Raw genomic sequence first — 18,446 nt, forward strand, 5'->3', positions numbered from 1 at the left:
TACGTCGCACAGAGGTGAAGTCACAATAGCGTCGCGGCATCACGCAGCCTCGCCATTTTCGCAGCTCTTTGTGCGCCACTGTCTGCTAAGAGTTTGCGTCTTTTTATTGAGCGGTTCATCGTCTCGGGTTTGAATTCTGTTGCCAAAAATGCAAGGAAACAAAGGCCCCCAGCAGAACCACGGCCTCAACCGCCCGGGTGACCAGAAAAAACCTGGAGGAACAAACACCAACGGCCAGCAACCTGAGCCGAGCGAGCATACCAACATCAATGAGGCCTTAACCCTAGACCTGCACAGCTTCAGGAAACCCGGGGAGAAGACCTTCACACAGCGAAGCAGGCTGTTTGTAGGAAACCTCCCAACTGGAGTAACCGAGGAGGAAATTGAGAAGCTGTTCTCCAAGTACGGGAAGGCCAGTGAGATCTTTGTCAACAAGGAAAGAGGCTTCGGCTTCATCCGGCTGGAGACCAGGATCATAGCAGAGATCGCCAGAGCCGAGCTGGATGATACTCTGTTCAGGGGCAGACCCATACGGGTGAGGTTTGCAACACACGGTGCTGCTTTATCTGTGAAGAATTTGCCAGAGTTTGTGTCCAACGAGCTGCTGGAGGAGGCCTTCGCTGTGTTTGGTCAGATAGAAAGAGCTGTGGTCATAGTGGATGACAGAGGGAGGCCTACAGGGAAAGGAATAGTGGAGTACACCTCAAAGCCAGCTGCAAGAAAAGCTCTGGATAAGTGCAGTGATGGTGCCTATCTTCTCACAGCTTTTCCTCGCCCTGTTACAGTGGAACCTATGGATCAGATGGATGAAGAGGAGGGACTGTCAGAAAAGATCATAAACAAAAACCAGCAATATCACAAAGAGCGTGAGCAGCCACCTCGGTTTGCTCAGCCAGGCTCCTTTGAGTACGAGTATGCCATGCGCTGGAAAGCCCTGATGGAGATGGAGAAGCAGCAGTACGAAATGGTGGACCGCAACATGAAAGAGGCTCAGGAGAAGCTGGAGGCCGAGATGGAGGCGGCCAGACACGAGCATCAGGTGATGCTGATGAGGCAGGACCTGCTGAGGCGGCAGGAGGAGCTGCGGAGGATGGAGGAGCTCCACAGTCAGGAGGTGCAGAAGAGGAAACAGGCTGAGCTCCGACAGGAGGAGGAACGCCGGAGGAGAGAAGAGGAGATGAGGATGCGCAACGAAGAGATGATAAAGAGGCAGCAGGAGGGCTTCAGAGGCAACTTCTCTGAAAATAGGGAGCAAGACATAAGGATGCATATGGCCGGCCATGGGATGCCCATGAACAGGAACTCTCTGGGTGGTAATTCTGGTCCTGCTGGTGCTTCTGGCATGGCTGCTGAGAATGCTTCAATGATGCCGGGGCCGGGAAACAACAACATGACCGGAGGAGGTCAGGGTGGCTTCCCCAGAGGCCTTCCTGGGCCTGGAGACTATGGACCTAATAAGCAACGCAGATTTTGAATCACATCTAATTTTTTTCCATTTTCATACTCACTGTATTTTGAAGTTCAGGTAGTGAGCGTTACTTTTGAACTTTGAAAACTGTTGCATGTGTTTTTTGTTTTTTTGGGTTTTTTTTACTTTTTATTTGTACTTTTGAATTATGTTTTAGTACTAAAATGTCCAAACTCTCCAAATGAGCCATGTGTTTTACATTATTTCTCACATTAATGTATTTTTCATAGGGATAGGAAATGTTTTTGTCCTGGATATGTTAACTTTTCTGGAATAAATTCGTGATTCCCTAAAATATTTTTGTTTTATTCAGAATAGACAGATACTCATGATCTTTAAATGTCTTTCAAAGCAGCGTTGAACCAAATATTTCACCAACTCTGTTAGCTCAGTTTATTCATAAAACTGACTAAATCAAGATATTTTTTTCTCCATGATGGTTTCACATAGTGTTTCTCTCTCTTCAGTCAGTGCTTCATCACTGTTCTCAATTGGATTCATGTTGCTGATTCGAATATTGATTTTAATTAATAGAGTGGCAAGGACCTAAAACCTGATTCCAAGGCAGCATATGATGTCACCTAAGAAATGATCTCAGTAGAGTCGGGTAAATACGGTGCAGAAATTCATGAAAAGTAAAGTGTAAACAATTCAAACTCATGTCTTGTTTGAAGCTGTAGTTATACTTTGCTTTTCAACACAGCTGCAGCTAATGAAGTGAACCTGGAAGTCTGAATAGGGAAAGTTAATAAGCATAATTTGACAGTAATGTTGGGGTTATCATTGTCAATACCTGCTGAAGTGAGTAGCTAAAATTCAGGCCTTTTTTGTAGCTGCTGTGATACATTTGTGGAAAGGTTCAGTTGGCTACACAGTGATGTCTCTTCCATTCACATCTTATGATATTTCACAGCAGGAAAGAACAGGTGTAGTTAATATTGATAATGTCTGTAATACATTAAGATGTGTATGTTATGGCTCACTGGGACCCAAGGGAACAGAGCCATAATTCATGTTTTTAATGACACCTGAGCCACCTCCCTGTAACGCTCCCTGGTTTTTATTGACGACTGACTCCTTGGGAAATTCACTAACTGCCGTACTAGACAGACAGTGATTCATCCTCCATCTAACCCAAAATAAAGCTCATGCCCACACAGTCTAAAGTGACACGGAGGGTAGTGACACCTGCATATCTACACAGTGACAACAACCACTGCATACAAGAACATTGTCCTGAAATGTCACAACTCACTGTGCCTAGCCCAGATTAATGAGACAAAGAGAAGAGGGTGGACCCTTATATCCAACTTAAAGAACAGGATGGATTAGGCTCTCCTTCAAAATAATACAGGTAGCGTCATATAAGCTGTCAGTCATGCAGAGGGAAGCTAGAGTTTCATGTACACCTCTGTGACTTGCTTAATTTACTCTTTACACTTCAAAGGTCAAAGTTCATCAATCGCAGAAGGGAAAAACACAAGTATTTAGTTTCTGTTTCAGCTTGCTCCCGGTGCTGATTTCAGTACCGATCCATAGCCATGTCAGCTGTCCATCACGTACATCAGGCTTCCGTGTTTGAGTTTCATGAGGAGACCCCTCCCCCATCTAGTGACCTTTCGAGATGAAACCCAAATAAAAAAATACCATGCAGAGAAAGTCTGGTTTGTAAACAAGGGCTAAGTTGATGGAAGCGGACTGAAACTTTTGGCTTGCATAATAACTAAACAGTTGCAGCATGCTTGTGTCAGACTAGTGCAGTTAAAAGACTCAGGTTATGTGATCATATTCTGTGTTGTGAAGGAGCATCAACAGTTTCACATGAATGATTTCGAGTCACTAGTGGTTGAGCTTCTGCTCAGTACAAACTTCTATACAAAAAGTTGAAGGATGAGATAAAGTCAGGGTTGTGTTAGTGTGAAATAGAGAATCAAAAGCAGTAGCTTATAGTTGATCGTCTTGAATATCAAAACATCCAACTGTTAAATGCTGTGTCACCCTCCCTATTATGACAGACAGCCTGATGGTAATTGCAGATATTTAAGGCTCCTCCTGTCTCCATCACGCCAAGGGTTTATATCCAATCAGGCAGGTTTCAGCTGATAGCCAAGATCTTTCTGAGGAAACTATCCTTCACCCGTGCTGGAGTCCAAAAAGTCAAGATAATCAGCTTGCTCCACTACCCAGCCAGCACAATAAATAATCGTTGACAAGGACTCAGTCATAAAGAGGGAAAAGTGTGTGTTATCTGGAGGTGAGATCAGCAAAAATGGTTTAAACTATCTGCACCTTGGAGGAGAGACAGCAAGACATTTTTCTACAGCTCTCTCTGTGTAAGGTGTGTCTTTAATTTCATCAATCATGAATCTGAGGCTTTCAAGCCCCCACTCATGAAAAGCATGATGATTTAGCAGATTTAACATGTAGAATCATGTATGCACAACTGCTTTATAATCAAAAACGTGTATGATTATATAAAAATAATACATGTAAGACTAAATAGATTTGACCATGCAGCATAGTATTGTCAATGTTTGTAATCAGTGTAGATAAAGATTGTTTTTTTTTCTACCTGCCAGGATCTCTGCAGATAAATTAGTATAGTTTGTTTAATATTAAGTCTTGTGTTTGAATCTGTGTTTCTAATTGCACTCACATTCATCCTTTATGTAATTTGACAGGAGAAAATGCTAAGCAGTATATGCACATAACGTTTAACTGGTCATATTTCTGTCTCATTATCAAATACTACAGTTATAACATACAAATATGCATTGCAATAGAAGTAAAATACATTTTTTCTAACAAATAAAGATGTCATAATTATGTGATGGCCTCATGTTGCACTTGGTCTAGGTACATGAATTTAATTGAGTAATAACATCATGAGTTCAGTTTCATGAACCTATAATATGCTTTCCATTAACCTTAATCTAATTACTTATTCTAATTATTCTATTCAATTTTATTTATTTTCTCACTAATAACAATAAAAACTGTGCTTGTGTCTGCCATTCATCCAGCATTCTTTGAAACTCTTGAAAACCCAGTAAAAGATTTGGATTGTGCTCAAAATCTTATCTTGAAATACTTCAGCAACAGTTATCAAATTGTATTTTTTTTATTTGTTTTATTCTCAGTCCACTTTGATGAAGATTTAATTACAGCAAGACAACAGGAACAACAATAGGAAGTCCTCTTTCAGCTAAAAAAAAATACATCATGAAAAACAGAGCAACCGAAATGACCATAGCATTAAATTCATATTTCTCTGACCATCTGAACAAAAATGTGACATTATCAGGGTCAACATAACAAATACAGTATTTATGCTGTTTTTACATGCTGTCAGAGAAATATGGATTTAATGCTGTGGTTATTTTTGTTGCTCTGTTTTTAGTCCTGTTTGTATCTGCAAGGCTATCACATTGTATTCATCAGTCTGGTCTCCTGTCAATGTGTCAAACATCTGTATTTCCTTTATCAGATCATTCAGGTGAGTGGTTCTACATAAAAGGTTTTCCCTCATACACTTTTTCATACTTGTGTCCTCTCTTCTAGGAACAACTGGTGCTCAGTTTAAAAAAGGTGAATTACCAACATTACTTAAAAATATTACAGTATGCATCAAATAATCTAATAAAGCACTGTACAGAACTCCTTACAGAAGTTGTGACCCTTGTGTTGTTTTACAATACATGTTGCTTTTGTGCGTTGAAGAGAGCTGACGTCTAAATTGTTTGCAGAAAACACAGTCTGTTATTTTTGAAGTTGTTCTTCATTCTTGATACCAAAATGTGTGAATAATTTTTTTGTTTTTTTACCAAAAAGATCATCATGTGATTTTACAAAAATATATTTTATTTCACATTTAAAACTATATCATATACATTAATATTAAATTGAAGTCCAGACTGTCTAATCTAATTAGCCTGTGGTTTCCTATCCTAGCATATCTTAATGCAGATCCAAACCTAGAATATGATCCTGGCATATTCTTTCAGACATACAGAAGCTTACTGAATTTTAGCTAATATAAAAAAATTTGTTATGAATGGCCCTTTTATAGCCTACAGTATGTGAAGATAGGCGCTCATAAAGAACAGGTGCGAGAACACGCTGTAACTCTCAAGGTTATGTAAAGATGATAAAACAAGTGAGAATATAATAATTAAGACATGAAGAAAAACAAAATAAAAAAATTATTTATTTACAGAAGAGCAGGGTAAAATACCTTGAATACATGAATGAAGCTTGCTCATATTATCATTTCAGTTGTGCACAGCCACTGTTAGGGTACTTTCTCCTAGTGCAAATTGATAAACGATAGATAAATAGATACTCATGCTGATAAACCACAAGATTTTACCTCTGGATTTGAATAATGTGAACTGCAGAGTATAGCAGTTTTTGGTGTTACAAAATTCTGTATGTTGCCGTAACTTATCAGGATATGAAAGAACAAAGAACATCACCATATCTGCCCCATTTCTTCTTGTCTTTTTTACCATCTCTGTTTATCACAAATTCAAATGCTCATGCACCTTCGCCCTGATGGCTCCGATGCTCTGATGATCCTGTTGAGCCTTTGCTGTCAGGCTTTATCTCAGCTCTGACCTTGACATGCGATAACAACATTAATTGCAACGCTGATCTTAGATGGTAGGAAGTGATCCAGGAGGTGATTAGTCATGTTGTCTTGGCATGACGGTCTGCTACCATCTACATTATCGGAATGAAATTAGTCAGGGACATTAGCAGATAGTCTCTCTAGTAGTATACTCTACTTTACACATTTGTGGCATAAACTGCCCTAACAACAATAAAAAAAAAAACATCATATTTGCTGCTGGCTTTGATCAGATTTATGTGATCCAGGGCAACCAATCCCAATATGTTAATCTGTCTTTAACAGAAACGCCAACGGGACACACATAAATGAAGAACTGGGTGTGGTGGTTGTTATGGATCTTCTTGTAGTTTCTGCCTTCTGCTTTGGATATCCCCGGCAACCCTATCAGTCTCTCCTTTGTTAATTATCAGACAGAGAAATTGATCATCCGTAGCTGTGATAGGCCAGCCACCACATCAGACCAGATAAGAAAAGTGAGACATCACTGGAGTGGTGACGTTGGGCAAGTCATGATTTTTTCTCGTTCCCCAACCCTACCACTGTACCACTGGATAGACAGACAGACGATAGCAGAGAGAGGACTTCAGTACCACAGAGCACCTCTGTCACCGTCTTACTTTGTCTAATGTATCTTCCAACAGGACAACACTGATTAATATACACTCCATTTTGCTGTACCTTAGGACCCTCAGGAATCATGGTGTATGTCACAGCTCTGATCGCTTTTCTGACTTGTATGGTAAGTTGGTCTGGTCATTTTTCTTTGTTAGGGAACTCTTACCTGATAGGTTTGTAACAGTGTACTGTAATATGTATATACTGCACCCTTTCACCTAACCTCACATTACTTCATTCTCATACTCCAGTAAAATACTTAAAAACCTTAAAACTAGAAAAAACTTTATAAGTCTTTACAAGGATATGATCTGTGACCAGGATTGAAAAGTAGAGGAATACGTACAATTGCTTTTGTTATTTCAATACTAAATAAATGTAATCACTCACAGATAATATCATGGTTAAACTGTAATTATTCATACTAGAATTTGTTTTGACAGTCAAGTAGCATAAATGTCAAAGCAAAAACAATATTCCAGTGCTTTGCCACACCTTAGTATCCAAAGTCAACATTATAGGGAAGTGTTCATACAGGAAGCAAAGACCCCAAATTGTGTCAGATAAAGCATGTTCTATGGGTTTAAGTGCAATGTTACAGAAGATGTTAAATGCCTAAATAAAAAGCCAATATTCCAATTGCACGTATGCCTATATGAAAATGAAATATATATTACAATGTGTGTTGTATTTCACTTTATTTCTTTGCTTTGTGTTTATTTAGGCATTTTACATCTCCCATTCAACATGTTCTAATGAAATAATACAAATTATATTTGAGTTAAATAATGAAATGTAACCTGGTATTGATCTTTTAAAAATGACAATGCAATGAAAATGGTTTGGGTTGATGTCTTAAGAGTGAACATGACATATAATGTAAATCATACTCAGATTAATGAATGCACGCTGTCATAAATTATAAATTGTACATTTTACTTAAAATAAATAATAAAAAAGAAATAATTTAATTTAGTACATGTTCCAGGAGTCTACATTGTGGTTGGCTGACCATTTTTCAAGTAATTTTATTTATAGATTACATTTGAACAATTGCCAACCATAGTGATTTGGATGGATGTTACATGGATGTTAAAAAAATAAAGTTAAAATAAAAAGATGGGGTTTAAGTCTAGTTTTAAAATACCAATGGAAGGGGAAGGCCTGGAGGTGAGGGCAAACAGTTGTCCATTTATTTTACTAGTTTAAATGTGTAATTAATTAATTATTAATTATTTTTTGGATATTGTAATCAGCCTTGAACATATTTGAAATTGAACATTTTATTGTTCTTGCAAGGTGACATTAAGTAGCTGACATAGCAAGACACCGTGCAGCTATAAAGTTGTTATGACTCTATTAATACGTTTATGGGTTATTACATTAAGGTCTTAAGAGACGTACTGATGGTGAACTAAACAAACTTAATCAAATGTTGTTTTTTTAATATCATCCTAAACCTTTTATCTATGGTAATTACAGTGTGTTAACTCTACATATGTAGATAGATACAGAGTAAGGCCAAAACACTGTACATAATATACATCAAAATGACATGTAGAGAGCGTGTTAGCAGAAACAGCATTTAAATGTTTCGTCCTTTCTTCTAGTTGTCACCAGTGTGCTTAATATTTAACATCTCTGTCTTCCACACAGGTGCTGTCGGAGGCCCAACACCAGCCTGGCTACTGCTCTTTCTATGATGAGTGTGGTCGTAACCCGTCGGTAGGAGAGTCCCTCATTCCTCCTATTGTCCCCTGTCTCGACTACAGCCGTGCCCGACCAGTCACAGGACAACACTACAGGAAACTTAAACAGGTCTGTTTACACTGCTTAATGTTTAACTGAAGTGGTAACAGGGATGTATAAAAGCATTGTAGAGTAGGACTATTCTTAGTCTTCGTCATCTACTCTTAGAAAATTATTTTATGTATTCAGTTCATTGTTTTTGAGTAAAATAGTGCCTGTTCTCACTGCAGGTGTGTCCCATTCTGGACCGTGGTGAGGGCAACACGTTCGCCTGCTGTTCCCTCAAACAGCTGTCATCCCTGGAAATGAGTCTGACCCTGTCCAAGGCTGTGCTGGTCCGCTGCCCCTCCTGCGCTGAGAACTTTGCCCACCTGCACTGCATCAACACCTGCAGCCCCAACCAGAGCCAGACGGTAAAAGTCACAGAGGTCATGAACATCACCTCCAATAACAGGACAAGGGAGGCCGTGGTTGGTTACCAGGCATTCCTCAGCACCACCTTTACAGATGCCTCCTTCCAGTCTTGTAAAAATGTCAGGATCCCCGCCACAGGAGGCTTCGCCATCGCCACCATGTGTGGTCGGTATGGCGCCAAGCTGTGCAACCCCCAGCGCTGGTATGACTTCCAGGGAGACTCCAGTAACGGCCTGGCTCCTCTGGACATCGACTTCAAGCTGATAAAAGAGGGAGACACTGAGGGAGTACCAGAGGGTGTGATTCCCTACAATGGACGTGCTCTGAAGTGTAATGAGACCACACCATCAGGAGGTCAAGTCTGCTCCTGCCAGGACTGCCAAGAGTCGTGTCCGAGTGTGCCACCTCTACCATTGCCCCCCAGCCCCTTCAGCCTGTTCGGGACAGACGGCTTCCTTGTGGTTTCTATCATCTTACTCTGTCTCCTGATATTTGCCTTCCTGTTTTACATCTCTGTCTCTTGCGTGTTGAAGTCTAAGAAAAAAGAGGATGAAGAGAAAGGAAAGAGGAAGAAGAAAGGCAAAGACCAGAACAGTAATGATGTGACTCAGCAGGTTGTTGATCCATCAGAGGTGACGTGGGCTGACAAGAACAGCCTGGCAGCTCAAGCTTTCCTGAGCTCAGAGTTTCAGCGTTGGGGAACCCTCATGGCCACTTATCCCCTAACGGTAAGTATTTTCAACCAGCAAAAGTAGAGTACATGACAGCAGGTACTTCCTATTGTTTTACTTGACGAGTTAAAAGCCACTGTGTTTAGAATTTCTGACTTTGTTGTATGAAACAGACGCACTGAGAAGAACAGACTGAAAGCCAAGTTCACAAACTTCACTGGCATTGTCTCATTTTTCTGCAAAAAATAACCATCTGAATAATTTAAAACATAAACATCTTCAAATTGTACACACACTGACTTTAAAAGTTTGTCAGACAGATGAAGAAGATACAGTATGTCTCAATAGTTAACATTTCATCTTATTTCATCTTCATTCAAGGTGCTTCTGCTGTCAGCTGGAGTCGTAGTTGCTTTCTCTGCTGGCCTCAAATCCATTGAGCTCACCACCGACCCGGTGGAGCTGTGGTCTGCTACCAACAGCCGGGCACGCCTGGAGAAAGATTTCCATGACACACACTTTGACCCCTTCTTCAGGACGAACCAGCTGATCTTGACAGCTCCACAAAGAAAAGGCCACATTTATGATTCTTTGTTGTTTGGACCCCAGAACTTCAGTGGGCTTGTTTCAAAGGATCTCGTCATTGAGCTGCTGGAGCTCCAGACACGAATACGGGTAAAGAGCCCAGAATCAGAGCTGACAGTTGACAATGTTTGCAAATGCTCGTGATATTGTTTTGTCACACTGATGCCTCTTGTTTTGTTAGGACATCGAGTTCTGGTCAGAGGATCTGAACCGCACTGCAAGTCTGAAGGATGTTTGCTTCGCACCGCTGAATCCATCCAACCCCTCCCTGACCGACTGTGCAGTCAACAGTTTGCCACAGTACTTCCAGAACAGCGTGGACAACATTAACGCTAAGGTGAACATGACAGAGCTGGGAGTGACCAAAGAGGTGGACTGGAGAGACCACTTGATCTACTGCCTCAAGTAAGGATTCATCAAACGTCATTTCAAATCAAACAAAAAAAAAAAAAAACCCACATTGATCTACAGTTTCTCAGTGACTTAAACATAACTTTGTTCTTCTTCCCTCTCTTCTCAAGCTCTCCCCTGTCCTTCAAAGACATCACTGATTTAGATATGAGCTGCATGGCCGACTATGGAGCTCCAGTCTTCCCCTTTCTGGCTGTGGGAGGCTATGAGGGTGAGTCACTTTCAGCATCATCTTTTACATCTTTCACAATACCTGTACAATCAACACAAAAAGGCACTAACTCGCTTGAACGTGTCTTGCTGTTCCCAGATGATGACTACACCAATGCCGAGGCTTTCATCTTGACCTTCTCCCTTAACAACTTTGCTCGCGGCAACCCCAAGTTTAAAGTGGCCATGCAGTGGGAGAAAGAGTTTCTTAAAATTGTCCAAGAGTACAAGAACAGCCCTGACGCCAATTTCACCTTTGCATACATGGCAGAGGTACAGTAAACTACCAGAACTGACAGAACACATCATTCATGTTTCACATTGTAGAAAATGTTCATTTTCCCTGGTAGCCTAGGATGTAAGACCCTGACTATGTAATCTTGTCTCTGGTTTGAGCCTGTCCAGGGACCTTTGTTGCTATTAGAACCAAAAATACTCCAAAAAAATAAAAAATAAAAAATCAGTGACATGCTGATAAAGACCTGCAGTCACAGCTTTTCCAAGGGGCGGGTTAAGTTCTCACCTCTTTTTTTCTCTCGTCATTATCTTAACTCTTAAGCCCCTAATCCTTGACTTCTCTCTCCCCCCTGGATTTGTCCACAGAGGTCACTGGAGGATGAGATTAATCGGACCACAGCAGAGGATATCCCCATCTTTATGATCAGCTATGCTGTAATCTTTGTTTACATTGCTGTCGCACTAGGGGAGTACTCTTCATGGAAACGCATACTGGTAAGACTTCACACACAGTAATGTCTACCTGTATAATGACACAGTATCTCACATCGCTTAAGTTTTTTAGCCACACAAAAGGGATTGTCAGTCCACCACTTTGGTCCGAATATCTCAACAACTATTGGTTGAATTGCCATACATTTTTATACACACATTCATGGTTCCCAGATGATGAATCACAATGACTTTCGTTATCCTCTGACTTTTCCTCTGGCACCACCCGCAGGTTGACATTTGTGGTTTTAAGTTAAATGTATTGACAACTACACTCGAAATTCCTCAGCTGCACTTTGTGTTAAGGTTAGATTTACTAATTACTCAGTGTTAGCATGCTGACATTCTATACTAAGCTAGTGAGTATTGTAAACAATATGCTTACCCAGACATCAGCATGTTAGCTGGTCATTGGGACCATGTTAACATGCTGGTGCAGCCTTACAGAGGTATTAGCATGGCTGTAGACTATTAGTCCTGTTAAGCTGCTGTTACATAACTTTGTTTTACTCTAAAACAGAGGTGTACGACATGTGCCTGGGATATGATAAGCCTCCACCAAGAAAGTAAAATTGATGAAACAGTACTTATCACATATATGATAAGGAGAAACTGCAGTAGTATAGCTATCTCAGCTGTATAGTGCTTATCTTGACAGTGAAGTACATAAGGTTTATTGGCCATGAAGTTGTACATTTAGAAGGGACAATACAGCAAAGAGATATGAGGAACAGAAAAGGTTCACTAAGTTGAATTTACATCTGGAGTCTTATCTCTGTGCCCTCAAGGTGGACTCCAAGTTCCTGGTGGGTCTGGGTGGGATCCTGGTCGTCGCCTGTTCCGTCCTGGCTTCCATGGGCTTCTACTCCTGGATCGGCATCCCCTCCTCACTGGTCATCCTGCAGGTCGTGCCCTTCCTGGTGCTCGCTGTAGGAGCTGACAACATCTTCATCTTTGTTCTGGAGTACCAGGTTTGTATATTTGTGTGCACCGTGAGTGTATAATATTAATCATTCTCAAAGATATGGACATCATTTTTAGTGATGTTGCCCAACTCTTCCTTCCTTCCAGAGAGATGTACGGAGGCCTGGAGAGAAGAGAGAGGAGCAGATTGGTCGTGTCCTTGGAAACGTAGCTCCCAGCATGCTGCTGTGCAGTCTCTCTGAGTCTGTCTGCTTCTTTCTAGGTAGGGACATTAATTATATTTTTTAGTCTTTAATAAAAACTACATGAACAAAGTGCAGCAGGTGGCACTGGCATATTAAAAGGCTTCACTTCAGTCCAATTCCGTGTAAATACAGTGTGTAGGAAGGGACCACTGAGCTTCCATACAATGTGTTAACTTCTAACCCTGTTCTGCTACCCAAGGGGCCCTGTCCACCATGCCAGCAGTCAAGTCCTTTGCTCTGTACGCTGCTCTGGCTGTGCTCATGGACTTCATCCTCCAGATGACGGCCTTTGTGGCACTGTTGTCCTTGGATGCCCGGCGCCAAGACAACAACCACTGTGAACTGCTCTGTTGTGTTAAAGTGTCAACCCAGCGTCCCAACAAGCCAAACGAGGGCTTTCTGCTGCCTTTCATGAGAAAATACTACGCCCCTGTCCTACTGCACCGCTTCACCAGGATCATAGTGGTAAAGCTAGTAGCAACTTAAGACAGATTGACTGTTACTCTCAACCTGTGACCTCTTAGGTGCCTAAAATAAAATAAAACCCGAAGTTAGAGGGTCATACTTTTTCTTGTGTTTTAACTGGATATTTGTTGAATAAGTTCTGTCATGTGTTCTCTCCAGATGTTGGTTTTCATCTTCATGCTCTGTGGATCCCTGTTCCTCATGTTTAATGTCAAAGTTGGTCTGGATCAGGAGCTGGCTATGCCTAAGGTCAGTAAGCAGTGCTTCATAAGTATAAATGAATGCCTGCACGCTTTCTTTTTCAAAGTAACCTTACAAACATTATTCTGTTCTTGTTGCAGGGCTCTTATATGTTGGACTATTTCCATTACCTGTACAAATACTTCGAAGTCGGAGTCCCTGTTTACTTTGTAACAAAAAGGGGCTTTAACTTCAACACTGTGGAGGGCATGAATGGAGTCTGCTCCAGCGTGGGCTGTGATCAGTTCTCACTAACCCAGAAGATCCAGTACGCCACCAATTACCCTGAAAGGTGAGTCAGCGAGTCCAGACTTTTTATGGTCTGGACAGGAGAAAATGTAGAAAGTGTTGCTGCTCAACTCTGCATCAACCAACTCCTCAGTCAGAGGAGTGAAGACAGATTTTCTGTCTTTGTTTTTTACGTCATCATCATTTTTCAATGACAGATCCTTGAACCTGCTGATATCACAGTAGCAACCTCTTGCATACTAGCCAATCAGATTAGTTAATGATAAACTAAGTTACATGAATGCCGCAGAGCAGATAAAAGGTGCCTCTAACTGATTGTACCATGAAGAGAGAGCAAACATACAAAGTATTCACTATAATTACGGTAATTAATGGGAGCAAGTAAAAACTCCTGGTGCATTTTTCCAGTTAACTATCCCGCAGTGTAGTATAAATCTTTTCCACCAAAAGATAACATAGATATATGAATTATAATTATATAAATTAAGCTCTACTTATACATACAGTAGGAACAATGATATTACCCAGTGTTCACTGTGATATATCTGAAAACGTTGTCATCATGATATAAAGTATCCCTATCAAATAACTTGAAGGGGAACATGACCATTGGATGGATTATAAACAACAACACAATTTTGTTTCCTTGAGATAAGCGCACTTATCATTAGTATTATCAGAAGCTTGCTGGCAAACAACAACTCCTTTCATAAAAGGGAAATTCGGCAGAATTTCCGTATCATATATGAAAGTGTTTAGTAAGGGTTTAGTGTAAAAATTTTGCTAAAATCAGTTTTTGTACAGATTTAACAAATGAGATGTATCATGTTAATCAGTGAGCTTTAAAAGGTGCTGGTGGGTGGATTTTGTGACCTTTGGACAGAGACAGGCTAGCTGTTTCCAATCTTTATGGTAAGCTAAACTAACCAGCTGCTGGCTGTAGCTTCATATTTACAGCACTCATGGTATCATACATTTGAACTGTCAGCAAATCCCATGAAAACACAATCAAACTTTTGTCTGTGTGGCCAAAGCCTGGTTTAGCTTGCATGTTGATCCGCAGCTGAAATTGGTCCCCAGCAAATCCACTATTTACTTATGTTTGAGTAGTGTTTGCTAAAAAACTACAGTTCCTGGATGTTTTAGGAAATTGAGACTTTTAAGGAAATTAAAACTATATAGTGGTGACCTGACTTTACAGATTTACATGAAGGATTTTATGTAAATATTAATGGACAGATTAATGCACTGTTGTTTTTGGTCTATTCATGAGATTTGGTTATAAGAAAAATATAGAATACCAGTAGTCCCGTCCTTTAACATGGACACTTGTATCCTGGCCTTTCTTTAACCCGCTGATGATGTGATCTGTAGATCCTACTTGGCTATTCCTGCAAACTCTTGGGTGGATGATTTCATCGACTGGCTGAACCCTGGATCCAAATGTTGTCGTCTGTACACCATCGGCCCAAATAGTGGAAAGTTCTGTCCTGCAAGTCAATGTGAGAATCACTGATGCGATAACACCACATTAACACAGCCTTCTCTACTGTGAATTTTCTTATCTGATGAAAGATATTACCCTTGTTGTATTAACACACTCTGCTCCATCTCAACAGCTGGTCTTTACTGTCTACGTAAGTGTATGGCTACTCCTCCAAATGGCGTCCTCAGGCCCAGCGTGGAAAAATTCAACCGCTTCCTCCCTGACTTCCTGGGTAACAGGCCTGACCTGCAGTGCCCCAAAGGGTGTGTATCGTAGCCACACACATACACAGAAAGACATGACAACATGAAAACAGCATTCTCACTGCTTCTCTTCTCTTCCAACAGTGGTTTAGGGGCCTATGACAAGGCCGTGGTGAAAGACGAGAATGGAGAAATTATAGGTAAGTCATCTCAAAGCAGTCAAATATGTTACTGTATATTCATTTAAACAGAAATGATGATAGTGAATGAACTTTTTCCCCCCCTATGTTCCCAGCCTCTCGGTTCATGGCTTACCACACACCTTTAACCAACTCTCAGGAGTACACTGCTGCGCTGCGGATGGCCAGAGAGCTAGCTCACAACATCACCTTGAGCATGAGGAAAATACCAGGCACCTCACCTGACTTTGAAGTATTCCCTTACACGTATGTACTTTTTATTCCCAAACTCCTTCATGTCCCCTCCCTCTACAGCGCTGACGATGGGTAGTTTCTTTTGATTATATGGAATCGGCCATTAAATCTAAGCAGCACTTTGCTTTTCTCCTTCTTCCAGGGTGACTAATGTATTTTACGAGCAGTACCTGACTATTGTGCCAGAGGGACTCTTCAACATCTCCCTGTGTCTGCTGCCCACCTTTGTGGTGTGCTGCCTGCTGCTGGGTTTGGACCTCCGCTCTGGTCTGCTCAACCTGATCACCATAATCATGATCGTCGTGGATACTGTTGGCGTCATGACACTGTGGGGCATCGATTACAACGCAGTGGCCCTTATCAATCTGGTCACGGTAAGGACACGTCTGTAATGGGGATTAAAGGGGAACTCCACCAATTTTAGAAATGAAGTTCATTTAGTCATCATGATGAGCCTGTGAAGACAGTTATATAAATGTCAGAATTTTATATTTTTACCATGTCCTGTAGACATGAATCTGAGATGTTATACTTTATTTTACATTTTTATATCATCACTATTATGTTTCATAGCCTCATTGTGATTTATTTACCTATAGTGCATGCAGATTTATTTAACACTGTCTTATCTTTGATATGCACAAGTGAGATTATAGCCTATCCTCTCAGTGTTAATTACTGCTTATTAAAATATTATTATAGTATGACAAACATGAGCAGAAACATTGCTTTCAGTGTGTAAACAATAATTGGGAATTATTAGATGGTTATTTCCTACTTTATGAACTTACATTCTCTGTGTGGTTTGCAGGCGGTGGGCATCTCTGTGGAGTTTGTGTCACATATGACAAGATCCTTTGCTCTCAGCACCCAGACCACACATGTGGAAAGAGCTAAGGAGGCCACAGCAAATATGGGCAGCGCGGTATGTAAAAACAGACACTCACAAATTTAAAGAGAAAAAAATCAGGGAATTAAACATTCATTTTTAATGGCACACAGTTAATTGTATAAATATCCACACACACTAACTGCTGTGTGAGTTAAACATTTTTATTTTTTACCCTGAAGGTATTTGCCGGTGTGGCTATGACCAACTTACCAGGCATCCTTGTGCTGGCGTTTGCCAAAGCGCAGCTCATCCAGATCTTCTTCTTCCGGTTAAATCTGATCATCACACTTCTGGGGATGGCGCATGGACTCATATTCCTCCCTGTGCTGCTCAGTTACTTTGGTATGCACTTTATTTTCTGGATAATTTTCTATGCAACAGAGGGCACCAATGAAATTGCGAAACACAGACTAAATCTACATGTTTTCTTTTCTCAGGCCCTGGTGTGAATAAGGCGGTGCTGCTGCAGCTCCAGCAGGACAAAGCAAAGGCCAACCAGGAGCTGGAGATGAGGAAACAAGCCTATGATAACCTGAACTATGAAGACAATGAGATGAAACAGGATCCAGATTTGAACTCCTCAAAGTACGTCACAGACGCCAGCACACCTTCAGAAATGATGGAAAACCAAAAGGAGGAGAGGATCGACCCTTTCTGAGCACCAGCAACAAACTGTTGATGAGCAAATACCCCTGTATCAAACTGCACAAGGATGGACACAGGAAAGAACAGATAGCAAACAAAGAGTCGGGTATTTGTCTCTTCCATATGGAAATTATTAACTTAACTATGTACCTCAATCAGAAATGGATCGGTGGGACTGTTGACAACAACACAAAGTTGTGCAATATTTCTGAGCAATGCACGAGCGGACTGCAATGAGAGTCAACCTTCTTGTCTGAGCAAATGAAAAACTACACGTGTCTCTTCACAAGTGTTGCCGCTGAGCAAGATTTGTTTTTCAATTGAGGAATTATCTGACAGGACAGGAAGTTGACAGATGTTCTTGAATTTTGTATTTTTTTTTATTGACTGTAATTATTTTGTGTGTGAATACTTCACATTAGTACTGTTTCGAGCGATTTAAAATGACTCACACTCCAGCATTTCATAGGATAGTTTCTTCAAATGCAGTATGATGCTATTGCTGTAAAATGTGCAATCAAGTTTTTATTACGTGAATAAATATCCTTATTGAAAACATTTGGCGTGTTAGTTTTCTGTGATAGGTCTTTATGAATTTGCAAACAGTGAATGCTGGCTGTGTAGAAATATTTACTTGGTCATCATGTTTTTAATTTACTGTTTCAGTGTGCAAATCACATGCACACACTTTATTTATTCAGGAGTCCAACATTATAACTGTGATTTCTGTCTCCCAACGACTCACAACATTGTAGAATGCTCTCTTTGAAATTTCTGTTTTATTACATTAGGAAAAGATTTTCTTACATACTGAAGAATTAACTCCAATTTCCTGTCTTCCATCAGGTCCCAAACGCTCCTGTCTAGCATTTCAAAGGCAAGACAAGAGAGATCATTGAACCTGAAATTCTCGATGAATCTTACGATGTTATTTTTCTCTGGGTCTACATTGCCTCCAGCATCGCCACTTCCCTTTGAATGGTTGGATCGTCGCTGTCCTTGTGGATTGTGACTGCCACCATTTCGGCCGTGATCATGTTGAAACACTATATTTATTAATGATATTAATATTGAATTTTATATAAATATATCCTATATTAATATATATACTGTATATAACTAAATTATAGAATAATATTAAGTGATTGATTGATTGATTAATGAATTAATAATATCAT

General features: G+C 40.5%; 2 protein-coding genes across 2 annotated transcripts; both read left to right on the top strand.

The window, feature by feature from the left end:
* Positions 1–39: 39 nt before the first annotated feature.
* nono (non-POU domain containing octamer binding) lies at positions 40–1,889 on the top strand. The gene has a single exon (XM_022759252.1). The coding sequence runs from the start codon at positions 149–151 to the stop codon at positions 1,472–1,474; it is 1,326 nt and encodes a 441-aa protein (XP_022614973.1). The 5' UTR covers positions 40–148; the 3' UTR covers positions 1,475–1,889.
* A 4,795-nt stretch (positions 1,890–6,684) lies between these two features.
* Positions 6,685–17,799, top strand: npc1l1 (NPC1 like intracellular cholesterol transporter 1). Its single transcript, XM_022751735.1, has 21 exons — positions 6,685–6,840; positions 8,373–8,534; positions 8,696–9,607; positions 9,932–10,225; positions 10,317–10,540; positions 10,657–10,757; positions 10,857–11,029; positions 11,360–11,488; positions 12,274–12,456; positions 12,557–12,671; positions 12,854–13,119; positions 13,279–13,368; positions 13,461–13,651; positions 14,983–15,110; positions 15,228–15,357; positions 15,442–15,497; positions 15,593–15,743; positions 15,874–16,105; positions 16,543–16,656; positions 16,803–16,965; positions 17,061–17,799. The coding sequence occupies exons 1-21, from the start codon at positions 6,799–6,801 to the stop codon at positions 17,279–17,281; spliced, it is 4,077 nt and encodes a 1,358-aa protein (XP_022607456.1). The 5' UTR covers positions 6,685–6,798; the 3' UTR covers positions 17,282–17,799.
* The last annotated feature ends 647 nt before the right edge of the window (positions 17,800–18,446 follow it).

The sequence above is a fragment of the Seriola dumerili genome, unplaced genomic scaffold, assembly GCF_002260705.1.
Source record: "Seriola dumerili isolate Sdu_G_001 unplaced genomic scaffold, Sdu_1.0 BDQW01000017.1, whole genome shotgun sequence".
In the NCBI taxonomy this organism is placed as follows: Eukaryota; Metazoa; Chordata; class Actinopteri; order Carangiformes; family Carangidae; genus Seriola; species Seriola dumerili.

Excerpts from the sequence above, each read along its gene's own strand:
- nono (XM_022759252.1), top strand. The coding sequence starts at position 149 with ATGCAAGGAAACAAAGGCCCCCAGCAGAACCACGGCCTCAACCGCCCG.
- npc1l1 (XM_022751735.1), top strand. The coding sequence starts at position 6,799 with ATGGTGTATGTCACAGCTCTGATCGCTTTTCTGACTTGTATG. Across the intron at positions 10,541-10,656 it reads CACTTGATCTACTGCCTCAA|CTCTCCCCTGTCCTTCAAAG; the intron begins GTAAGGATTCAT and ends TCTCTTCTCAAG. Across the intron at positions 11,030-11,359 it reads CCTTTGCATACATGGCAGAG|AGGTCACTGGAGGATGAGAT; the intron begins GTACAGTAAACT and ends ATTTGTCCACAG.